The sequence below is a fragment of the Balearica regulorum genome, chromosome Z, assembly GCF_011004875.1.
Source record: "Balearica regulorum gibbericeps isolate bBalReg1 chromosome Z, bBalReg1.pri, whole genome shotgun sequence".
NCBI lineage: Eukaryota > Metazoa > Chordata > Aves > Gruiformes > Gruidae > Balearica > Balearica regulorum.
The window spans coordinates 86,010,829-86,023,344 of record NC_046220.1 but is presented as its reverse complement, the minus strand read 5'-3'; the positions used below and the strand labels follow the sequence as shown (position 1 = coordinate 86,023,344).

General features: G+C 43.4%; 1 protein-coding gene across 1 annotated transcript in view; it reads left to right on the top strand.

Moving 5' to 3' along the window:
• Positions 1–3,368, top strand: part of MBD2 (methyl-CpG binding domain protein 2) — a 40,629-nt gene extending 37,261 nt beyond the window's left edge. Inside the window, exons 6-7 of the mRNA XM_075740218.1 lie at positions 645–785; positions 2,888–3,368. Coding sequence (XP_075596333.1) covers positions 645–774 — 130 coding nt within the window. The 3' untranslated portion in view covers positions 775–785; positions 2,888–3,368. The remainder of the gene's footprint in view (positions 1–644; positions 786–2,887) is intronic.
• The last annotated feature ends 9,148 nt before the right edge of the window (positions 3,369–12,516 follow it).

Here is a 12,516-nt window from a genome sequence, read left to right as displayed (position 1 = left end):
CGCTGGGAAAGCAGGAGGTTGCCTCACATCTCCTTTACGATGTTCATGACAGGAACCTCATGCTAAGATTTTCAGTGATCTACCCTAAAATGTCTCTATCAAAAGAAAAAAAAAAAAAAAAAAAAAGAAAAGCCAGTTTGACAAAGATAGTGCAGTGGGATACTGCTCCGTTAACTTTCTGTTTGGTCTTTTCCTAGTATCCAGTCTGAGAGTGGAAGATGAAACGTCACATTCCATCCTTCTGTCTCTGTATGAGGGAAAGTAAACCACGCACGCTAAACCAGAGAGGTTTCTGTCACAGCGTGCTCTCAGTTTTAGTGCCGAGCACTACCTGTGTGCCTGTGTGTGTGCAAGGGTGATGGAACTAGTCAATAAGGGGTTAGAGAGGTGGTGTTTAATGGGCAATTATTAAGGACAATGCCTTTAATAACAAGCTTTAACTTTTGGTCAGCCCCGGAGGGATCAGGCAGTTGGACTAAATAATCAGTGTAGGTCTCTTCCAACTGGAACTCTTCCGTCGTATTCTGAGTTAAGAGTTGAGAAACCAATCCAGAGTCATTGTTTATGCAAGTATTATGCTCCCAGCCTACTAGTATGCTTGAAGGATTGATGTTTCTGCCCCTTCTTCCCTTCTTTCCCTTCAGAAAACAAGAAGAGCGGGTGCAACAAGTGCGTAAAAAACTGGAGGAAGCACTAATGGCAGACATTTTGTCACGAGCGGCTGATACAACAAAAGATATAGATGTAGAAATGGATAATGGAGATGAAGCATAAAAAGAAATCAGGTGAGTGAGATCTCCTGGAGGCACACGCTGAGGTTTACCCGTCTCGGCTTCTGGCAATCCCTCGGCAGTCATTCAGGGGACAGTAGTGTGTCACACACAAGCAGTCGTGCTTTCTCCCTGCACGGACGTTTGCACGGACGTTAGCCGACACGCGCTCCATCGGCAGAAGGCTGGGGTGGTTTGGCATATATAGACAGGAACATCTTCACGTTAAATGCTACGCAGAGCACCAAGGGAGGAAAAACCCGTGGTATTCATCCTTTACGGAAAAGACCCAGTCTCTAGAAACCATTGCAGATGTACTTTCTGGCACTTAATACTTGATGTGAAACTGGGGTAAAGCAATCAAAGTAACTGGACTTTTTCTATTCTTCAAAATTTAATTTAGTAAAATTGCATAAGAAGTTCCTGAAAGTTTTCTGTTTATTTTTTATGTGGATAGTACCTCTACAGATTCATTTTCCAAGGCATGTTCTTGTATCTCATACCTCTTTACAGTACTGATCTGTTGATTTGCCAAAATCTTTTTTTTTTAATCACGTGCAGAATAATGACAATTCATTCTATTGTTTCCATTGAGCTCATAGTGCTCATTTATGAAAGTGCACTGCTTTGAGATCTGCCTTTTTCATAAGGAGTTAGTAGAAGTTGTAACAATAAAGAATTCCATCTAGAGATGTTTGTGTAATTTTAAAGGAATTAATTCCTTTTTTTTTTCTTTCTGGATTTACTACCCACAGAAGCGGAAAGAATATATCTATTTCCTATTTGACAGATACAAAGGAGTTAACTTTTGTACAACTATGAGTGCTATGTTCAGGTAACTTGGAGACATAGGATGGACATTTCCTTGGCTTTACCAAGGCTGCTGAACATTCCAACCCGTAGCATAGAGTGGTAATTCCGTGACGTTTTGGCTCCCTCCTATATGAAGAAGATGAGCCCGGTGCGCCCAACAGCCAGATGGTTTTTTTACCCTCAGTATCTGGACTGCACCCTTCAGATAGAAGGGTGTATTGCTTGAGTAGATTCTTAGAATTAGAAACAAAACGTATTTAGAATGTACCCACCGACCCCTGAATGCTCATATTTCTAATGCACAGTCATTTTTATTACTCCTTGTGTCAGTGCAACATAAAGGGAAATTTGATCTTTAAGTTGTGGACAAGAGTTATTTGCCACTTAACAGGCCAGTAACCTAGATGTTTTCCAGGCTACTGGCATCTTTTAATTACTTTAAGTTACAGCTATTTACTATTAAACTCTTAATCCCTGAGTAATTCTCTTATGAAAGTCTAATTAGGGATAACTTTGAAGAGAAGTCAAGAAAAACCCTTTGGTTTAAGATGTGAAATTTCTAAACCTTTGCTATTTTAGAGTCAAATTGTCAATTTGAATTTTTTAATTTAGCATAAAGTAATTATCTTGTAATGGAGCCGTAAATGTATTTATTTTTGCACTGGTACTGTGGTTCTCTGCAGAAATCGGTTGGATCCGTAGACCTTGAGTTTCATCAGCTCGGGAACTTGTTACCTCTTTACGTGTACGTAGCCAGTGTACGTGTAAACGTACATGTGTTGGCTATGGTCTATAAAACTGCTTTTTGCCCTGGTGGCTTTAATTATAGACTTGACCAAGATTTTTGAGTGGATTAATTAATGTAAAATAGCTTGAAAGATGCAAATTTTTTTTTTCCTTTATACTGATTAATGTTCCAGTATGATCTTTTTATATTAAGAAACTTTTTATGTACATGTTATGCTGTATTTAAACCGCAAGAATTCAGGGAGTGATTGAAGGCCGTACTGAAGTACCGCAGAAGCCCGAGTAACGTGCCAGGAGGGGGTGTGGTGCAAGAGGCTGGATGTTAAAAGCGTGTTACGTACGTGGGTTGTGCTTAACGCAAAAGGAACTAGGCATCTGTGGGACTCTTAACAACTGAGTAGCTACTTAACATTGTATTAATTTTTTGTTACCCACTTATGGCGTGCTCTTAATATAGAACTGAAACACAGCTCTAACTGCTCCACCGAAGTAATTCTAATTAATGCAACCATCAGCCTTTACTTTTCCAAAAGGGGTTATTTCTTTCTCTTTTGCAGGTACTTTTAACTGACTTGTCCCAGGAGGAACTTCCTAAAAGACAGAGGCACTTTCTCCTTCGGTCTTTCGTTATAAGAAGAAACGGACCCATGCACATTTATATAGCTTTCTAATAGCATTAAAACCAATGCCTTTTTTAGACTCCTATTTTTGATGTATATATCTTATTTGAAAAGCAACTTTATTTTGTGTCCTATGACTTAAAGTCCTTTTTTAAGTATCGAACGTTACCCTTAATCTAAAGCTGAGCTTTTGATGCCAGGTTGCAAACCTACTGGAATTATATTGCCTGTACTAAATATTTGTTTTTCCTGTGGTTTTTAGTAAGGATGGATCAGGAGAACAGAATGATTTCCCAATTAAAGATTATTGTGACTCTGTATATAAACAGATTTTTATACCTATGGGTGAAAACACCTGTACATTCTTCCATCCTCACTGTAAAGATAAATAAATGATTATATTCCAAGCAGTTGAAAATTTGTCGTGTTGTGGATAGAGTAAGAATGTCCCTGCTTATATTTCAGTGTTCCCTTGGCCAGATCCTGGATAGGCTGGGAGAGGCGTGTATCAACAAGTCCTGTCTTTGCCCAGAGCACTGCCGCAGGAAATCTCTCTGAACTCAGGAGCAGTTGCGGATTTTTCAGTCGAGGTGAAGTACAATTGCATATTTCCTCTGAGAAAGATGACTGCTAAAAATAAGTAGCCAGCCTGACTTTGTAGAGTTCTGCTTTGAGGTCAAAGTGAGACTGGAAAGAAAGTGTCTTCAGTGCAGAACGCAGCGGGTGCCAAAACTTGGACTTGTTTCTGTCTTCCTGGATGAAGCAGTTAGGCCATCGGGATGGCCTACGGTGCTGCAAACGTTTCTGCTAAGTTGGATCTTGCACAGTTCATCACAAAACTCAGAAATAATCAAAAAACTGCCCAGGGTTCGCTTAACTTCCCTGGAGACTTAAAGACTAAATTGCCTAGCAGGTCAGAGTAGTTCCAAGGTTAGAGTAACGTCCGCTTCTCTGCGAGTAGTAAGGCATCCTACTGCTCTGCAGCCCACAGTAGGAGAAGTTTTCCATCACCTCCTGAGTTTCCTGTCCTCATGAAGCTTACTTTTTAGGAGTGTAAGTATCTATTGTGTAATTACTGATGAAAGACTTCACGAACAGGGATGTGAGTGAGTGTAGCTGTACCATGCAGTCTCATTTTAGGGATGAAAATACCAGGATGTTACTCTTGACATGCCCGCATAAAGTGCAATAAAACCACCGCAGAAGTGACTTTAAAAGGCTCTTCCCGATTAAAATATTTCACGTAAGAGCAAAAAGCAGATACAGCTCGTTCAGAAGAAAGGTCACCGTTAATAGGAACTGTTTAACTGTGCCGTGTAGTTTTTTGCTGTTTATTACACCAATATTAACACTTCATGTCCTTGGGGCCAGGGGTTTGTCCTGGTTTTGCATGGAAAACCTCTGGTACTGCATGTCCGGACTGTGCTGGCCCCGATCGTGCTTCACGCCTCCCACACAGTTGCAGAAAGCCACGCCGGCTGTTGTAGCTCCTAGGAAATATTGCAGCTTAGAATGGAAATATTTTGGGGGTTTACTGGTATTTTTTCGTATCTGGAAATCAGCAAGACCACAGAGAGGGAAGAACATCGCTCCTGGGCAACTCCTGCTCTTACCTTTTGAACAGTTAACTGGTTAACTGGTTAACTGCTGGTGGGGATGGTGGTGGTTACAGGTTATTCAACACCCGGGATTCCACATCTTGACCCCTCCTCGCCCCTCAGCACACGCTAACCCTCATGTCATGCACTGCATAGGGGTATTCCTCAGGCTCCCAGCTAAAGCCATTCCCCTTTTGAGAAAATAATCCCAGATTTTGGGGCCAGAGAGGAAGCATGGCATGCTATAGCGTGGTGTTCGGGTTGTGACCTGCGACTGGAGAGACTTGGGATTGAGGGGCTGCCTGAGAACTGGTGAGTTTTGGGGAAGAAAGGTGAGATTTAGGGTTTGCTCCTTCACAGCTTGTAAAACATCATTAAACAACAACTTTCTGGGGTCTTCTCTCTCCCACCAAAAAAAAACCCTAGAAAAAAAAGGGTTAAAGGCATTTGCCTCTGGGCACAAAAAAATACTGATCTTACCTGTTCTGCCTGCCTGCTAACTACAGTGGGCTGTCACTGCAGGAGAGAAAACGGGAACAGACTTCAGGGTCCTCGTCCGCCTCACTGCTGCTGCAAACAAGCTTGTTTCCCTCGGCCCTCAGCCGGGCAGGGTGCCGGAGGGGACGCTCTCCGGTACAGGACTGTGCCGTAGTCCAACTGAATTAACAACCTTCATCATTCTCTCATGCCCTTTTGTTTTGTATAGAAGCAGGTGCCCAAACGAGAAAATAGAAATGATTCAGTTCCACGCTGCGTAGCGGAGCAAATTGCGTCGTCTTTTGAGGCAGAGGTTGCTTAAAAATAACACTCTGGTCTTTTGGGGGTGCTAAAATCCTCTGCTAAAATACACCTCCATGAAATGAGCAGCTGCTTTTTCATTGACTTTAGAAGAACCTAGGTACACGCTTTCATTTTTATATCTACACTGGAAAGATTAACTTTTTCCTAGTTTTTATATCAAAAGTTTGACGACTTCTGCATTAAAGCTGAGCTGGCTTCACTGAAGCATCACTGGTTTTATCTTCAGTGCGCTTCCAGCGTTAGGAGCTGCCTTCGGGTGCTTTGGGTGCAGCTTCACTCTTAACATCTGCACTCCTGCCTTGGTCCCGAAATCAATTAAATGTTAACGACCCAGTGGTCCAAACTGGAGATCTACTTAAAAAAGGGACACGTGGCAACATGCTGTCTGGGGCCGGGTAGGGATGTTACCTATTTTTTCCGACAGAATACCAATAAATTGGCCAGACAAGATGTCCAGGCGCTTGCAGCATCGCAGGCAGATGCCTGTCCCGAGCTTTCCTTAGGGAAAATCCTACAGATTTCCCAATTTGTGCAACAAAAGGTATGACTACCTTCCCCCCCCCGTACCCGCTGCCTGAAGCCTCTGCGGGGAGAGAGGCAGCACAGGAGGCCAGAGGAAGCAGAAAGACGGGTCGGGCATTTTTCCCTCCTCCATCCCGTGCAATCCCTTCCCTTCCCCGGGGAAAATCTCTGCCGGCCCCCCCACCATCCCGGCCCGGGCCCTGCCGAGGATGGAACAATTGGGGCCGAAGCCTCTAGAGGTCGGTGCTGCTCAACCAATGTGCCTGGCTGCTGCCTGCATCCCGGGCAGCGCAGGCAGCGCTCCTCTCAGGCTTGGACCATTCCTGCCTGTCCCGCTGGTGCAGGCAGAGCTCGTAGCGATTCCCCCCCACCCCCCCCACCGGCGTGGAACCGGCAGAAAGAACCCTGGGAAGAAGAAAAATATTTATATTCTTTTATATTTATATTATATTATATTAATAATGCGTTTATCCTACTCGCAGAGCAGCCACGGCTCCCAGGGGTGGCCCAGGGATAGAAGTACCGGGAACTAGACAGCAGCAGTAGCTGAAGGCAAATGTGTCGAACCCCTCTTTGCCAGTATTTTCCGGAATTATGATCGTCTGATTTTTGTGACCTGCATATTGACTATTCTGGGACGTGCCGTATAAATCCAGCTCTAGAAATGACGCTGTAATCCCAGTTTAGCATCACTGCGGTACATGTTCTTGAGTACGAGGCGGGAAAGCCGTCAACCAGTTCCCTACAAAAGCCTACACGAGGGAGGAGGATGGTGGGTAGACGGTCAGATAACGCCAAAAGCTTCAGCTCTGGGCTTAAATGTCCCTGTTCTGCTGAAATTCCACTAAAGGACCTCAGCCCTTTGGTGAATTTGATGCAAAGTACATTGAGGTCTAAAAATAGAAATGTTTGGAGAAATACAAGGCTTTACCGTTTCAATTAACTACTGCGGTATGCAGAGTTTGATTCACAGCCCTTTGAAATCAAGGAGGAAAAGAAAAAAAATCTGTTGACTCTAACCGGCTTCAGCAGAGGTTATTTTTAAAGTCTTTGGAAAGCAAAGCAGTTCTTGATTTAAATCGAGCCGCAGCACATCTCCAAAGAGCCGCGTCCCGCACGGCGACCTGCGCTCCTCCTACCTTCCCTTTCCCGGCCTTCCCGCTGCTCCCTGCTAGCGAGGGCCGGAGTCTTTCCGCCGCCCCGGCCACGATGAAAACAGCCATAAACACGTCATTATTTGCACATTAAACCCTAACTATAATACTAATAAAACGTAACAATTAACATTCAGAACCTGCTCATGCAATTGCCCGGTGACTTACACGATGAATATATAATAGGACGGTTAGCCAGGATTTCGGCAGATTTTGATCGTTTCGTTGGCACATCCACTTGGAAGGCGCCTCTACGACACATCTGTGCTTCTGCAGGAGTTATTTTTAATTTGGCTTTTTAGTTTGCAGGGAAGTGCAGGGATCTGAGCGTCCTGATGGTCAGTATTTAGTTCTCTACCGAGGTTTTTCAGGAGTTCAGCCGCACCCGAGCCAACGACACGCAAGTAACTGGTGCGGGGTCTTACGCTCGCTGTATTTTAAAGGGTAGGTGCTTAATATTTTCCGATGCCCAAAGTCTTCACTGAGCCTCTGCAAACAGATTGAAGTGCTCAGCCAGTAAAGTGAAATGTTAGGGAAAAATCATGTGGAGTAGACCCACGATGAAAACATCTTTTTCTTGCTTGAAAAATAGAGGTTCTACTTCAAAACATTTTGTTTCCAGGTGGCTTTGCTCTTTACAAGGTTTAACCAAGCTAAATTAAAAAAAAAAAAAAAAAATCTCTTCCGAGTGAAGATTTCGAATACCAGGTTAAAAATAGCAAAATGAATCATGCAGTATATCAACATTTCTCTTTTACCCAATGATATTTAGCCAATTCTATACCAAATTCACAGATTCAGTGACCCTAAACCTGCATATAAAAGACTCTTCTGGGTTTTGGGGTTTTTTTTCTCCTGTACTCATATGGCTTTCTGTGCTTCTTGTGCTAGCTTGTCATAAACAAAATACTTGTAACAATTTTTGCTCTATAAACATTGAGGGCTTTATTTTTTTTTTTTCCTATTTAAAAGTACTTTTTTCCTGTTCAATTATTCTTCTGTAATTTTATGGTTTTTACCTAAAACTTTCAGCAATTACCTCATTCCCTTCCCAGAAACGGGATGAACTAAAGCCTTCTTGGAGGTGTTTTGCTCCGCTCAGCCTGCTGCACGCGGTGTCCGTCTGTCCTGCCCCTGCCTGCGCCCTGCCTGCACGTGCTCTGCCTCCGCCCGGCACCGCCGACGCTGCCCGGGAAAGGGCTCTGCCAGCTCCCTGATATTCATTCCGCTCTAGCAAAACGCTCCCTTTAAAAATCCGACTGCGCTAAGCAGAGATAATACCAGCAAATTCTTCAGGTATAGACAAGGCTGTTAGAAAAATGGAAACTCAATCAGTTTGGGATTAGGCAGCAATATGCATTTGCTTGGATGACTGCAGCGGTGGATTATTTGAGGTAGAAAACCCTATCAGCGATATCCACCGCGTTAAATGGCGAGATCCCGCTGATCTATTTTGCAGGTTTAGACACCTCCGAGAAGGCAGAATGTACTGAAAAGAATTTAAAAGGGCATTTGTTGAGCCCAGCTTAGCCAGAAACGCTGTGGACCTTCATGCAACGACCTGTGGACCGAGGAATTTTTTCCGTGATTTAGAAAATTGACAAATATTAGTGGAAAATAAGGCATTGGGACAACAAGCCCGGCTTGCGTATGCCGCATCTTGGCTGTGGTGAGTCTGAAATACAGGGAGGCGATGCCTTTCCCGGGGTTTGGTGGTTGGGCTCCTTGAGCTCTCGCTCACATGTTGTACCCGCGGGGTTGAAAAATTTCTTTCTACCTGATGCCATCAGTGGTTCCTGCTCCCAACATCCGCTGCGGCCCCGCGGCTTTTCTTTAAGGTACTAAACGGCGAAATGGGTATGCCGCTTCTGCAAGGTTTTTTGATATTTTGGACTTGTTAATGGCTGCTCGTGCAGCTGAATTTGAACTAGGAAAGTAAGAAAAAAGGGAATTGCCTTAGCATGAGGCTGAATAAGGCGTGATTCCCACGCGCTTCCCTCCGGCAATGCCCCGCCTGCGTACCAAAACGCCCTCGGAAAAGTTTCAGGCTGGAGGACAAGTTCAATCCAACCCACGCTGTCTTCCTGCAGATGGAATAATCTTTACTACAGTGCAAAATGATCTAAACCAAATTTCTGAGTGCATGTCCAGCTCAGCAAATAATCTTTATCAATCCTCAGGTTTTCTTATCTATTTTGTAAATTTATTTTAAAAAAAAAAAAAAAAGATTGTTCTTATACAATCTCCTACATATCTTTGTATGGGGCGTGAGATAAATATTTCTTCAACGTTTCGCCGACAGATGATGAACTGCCAACACCTGATCCGTTATGGACTATTTTAGCACATCCTCATTCTCTGTGAATGAGGCTTAAAACAAAAGTATTGATTCCTGTCTCAGGACAGGTTTTAGTCTCTGAATGATTACATCGACATTCGTCTCAGGGGGAAATTTGTAGTATAAAAATAAGCACTTGCCTCCCTCTGTCAATGATGGCCCCTTCTCAAAGGTTTCCAGGGAGGCAGCGAGATTTTGAGCATCCTCAAATCCAGGGATCAGCAGTTTGAGGGATAATTTACCATCGCTCTGTTTTCATAAAAGATTCCAAATCTCTGGCGCTTTTACGGTCCCCAATCCCACGTGTTTCAACCCAGAAACTCTGGCAGCTTCTTCTAGAGTTGCCAGCTTAGCAAGAACTAGTCTTATGGTGCCTTCTTGCTTCCTAGCATCTCTTACCCCAGTCTCACATCACTGCAGTGGCCCATAACTGTCTTTCCCAGTAATTAAGCACTTGTGGATGACGCAAAAGGGCAGGAACCAAATAAACCCACTCCGATTTATCTTCTAACGGGGTCTATTGCTTTGCGAGGACTTTAGGTGCATGCCCAGGCAGGGGTCTGCCGCGCCATCCGGGCGAACCTAACAGCCCCTTTGGGTATCACCAGCCTGCGGTCGTGTTCTGCCCCTGACTGGTGCGGTGCTTTATTTAATAAATGAAATAACACCCTATAAAGGCTTGTCTGCAGTTGGAAGTTTGCCAGCACGTCAGTGACGGACTAATTATTCCCGAAAAGTTATTCCAATGGAAGCCCCCTGTGGAAATTTAGTCCAGATTGTAATGATTATTTTTTCATATTTAGCTCAATCCACCTCCAGATGGGAAAAAATTAATGATTTCAGATTGCGAGAGTTCACGCAGGGGTAGACCGAAATAACTCTTAGGGAACAATTATTCCAACAATTATTCCAGCACATCTATTTTGGGAAATTTCCCAGTGCATGAGCATACCCAAACCTCGCTGCCTTCACGGGGCTCATTAAAGAAACCAGCTCTACATTTCCAAGGGTTAGGTCATAAGGGCCCAAACAAATGCAACTTTAATTTTTTTAAATTTCTTTTAATAGAAGAATGAAATTAAAAGATTAAAATCAGAAGGTGAAAAAGATGGGGGGGGGGGGGGAAGAAGGAAGCAGAACAGGTTTCTGAGGACGGAAGAATTTTTATCACCACACTTAAAATCAATCAATATTGTCAATGTTTTACATTTCCAAGGAAAATAACTTTTTCCAATATCTCTCATTATATGAGTTTCGAGCAAGATGTAATTAATATAATAAATTATCTCTGGTATGAACCTGATGTTTGTTCAGTCAGTGCTCGCAGTTATGCTCATGTCATTAGAAACTCTTTGTTCCCAGCACAGAGTAATGTGAAACGTTTATTTGTATGGGAAAATCCTACAGAGTTTTTATAATGCATAGTTGGTTTTATAGTTGGTTAATCAATAATTGTGAATGCAATTTATGTAAAGATACGGTGTAAAATATAATTTTTAAAATGACACTTCTATAGCTGTGCAAAAACATTTTTTCAGTTAAACCCCTGGAAACCTTTCAGAGATATCTTTCCACGGGCAGTTTTTTAAAACCCGAATTCAAAATTTAGTAAACGACTGAAACCCTTCTGGAATTTCAAAAAGTCAGTCTTGGATGTTACAGATCATCCATTTTGGAGCTTCATTTTATTAATGAGGAGAGGAGAGGAGAGGAGAGAAGAGAAAAGAAGAGAAGAGAGAAGAGAAGAGAAGAGAAGAGAAGAGAAGAGAAGAGAAGAGAAGAGAAGAGAAGAGAAGAGAAGAGAAGAGAAGAGAAGAGAAGAGAAGAGAAGAGAAGAGAAGAGAAGAGAAGAGAAGAGAAGAGGAAGACGAGAAGAGGAAGAGAAGAAGAAGAAGAAGCAGGAGGAGGAGGAGGAGGAGGAGCAGATGTAGGTGCCGTTGTGCTGCGGATGCCCTGCCGCAGAGCATGCCCAGGGGTGGGCAAGCAGAGGGCCCATGCCCCCTCGCCCAGGCAACGCCCGAATCCCACGCAGGACACACCACCAGTGACATATATCCCCCAGGATGTCGCTGTTCTGGGATATAAACTAGTCAGGCATTGAAAAAACCCGCGGTAATCCTTGCTACTATTTGCACTGCTAAAGACTGTTTGAATCCCAGCACCGGGTCGCATAGACGTCTCTCTGTGTTTAAAGCTACACAAGGCGCTCTTTTTTCCCCTGACAATGACAATATCTTATTCCTCCAGCACTCACAGCCTGATTTTACCCTTTGATGGATTTTCAAGAGCGGACCTGTGTGTGTGCATGATGCATCTGCAACCTTACGTCCTCTTAAAAGTAATAGTAGAGAGAACGCTTTCCCGCAATCGCATCTCACCTTGAGTTTTCTAAGGTCAAATCCAGCAGCGATGTCCACAGTGCCATTTGCTGACAGGATCCGTTCACGTCCATCCAAGGGGTGAATGTGTCCCTAAATTAGGGAGTGTGAAGAAATTGCGTGAGAACATTTTATTAATGAGTCTTCAGATTTCTTGTTCTTTTCAATTTTATGCCTGGAGTTCATGACCAGGAAAGTTATGGGGCAATAACTATAGAATTATTAAAAATGAAACGAGCTTGTGCAGTGGACTTATTTTACAGTATAGCTTAGGGACGGGAGAACCTTATAACTTTATAAGGTTATAGACTTTAAAGTGCTTTAGAACTTTTCTGAAAGTTTTACTATTTCATAAAAGGGAAGACGGGAATGGAAAAAGTTTCTTTACAGAAACACGAGTATCTGACTGAAGAGTTGGGCATGTCCCAGCTGTTTGAAGAGAACAGAAAGAAGAAAAACAAAGAATGAGGGTGGTGTCTGGAATGGGAACAAGGTTAGTCCCTTTCTCGTCTCATTTGCCTGTGGATGTTCTGCTGCTGGGACTTTGGCTCTTGGACAATATCCGGCTGGATGTTAAACTCTTTTGTCTTGAGAAGCCCTCAGAGGTGGCAGGCGGTCAGGTCATCCATCTGGTATTACAGGACTGAGTCCTCTGTTACATTTCAGACCTACACCCAGCCTTGTTAGAAGCCCCCACCCCACCACTTCTACTATATCTACTACTCTTCAAGCAACGACTCAAAATCACGTAGATCCATGTAGCTACAGCCCAGAT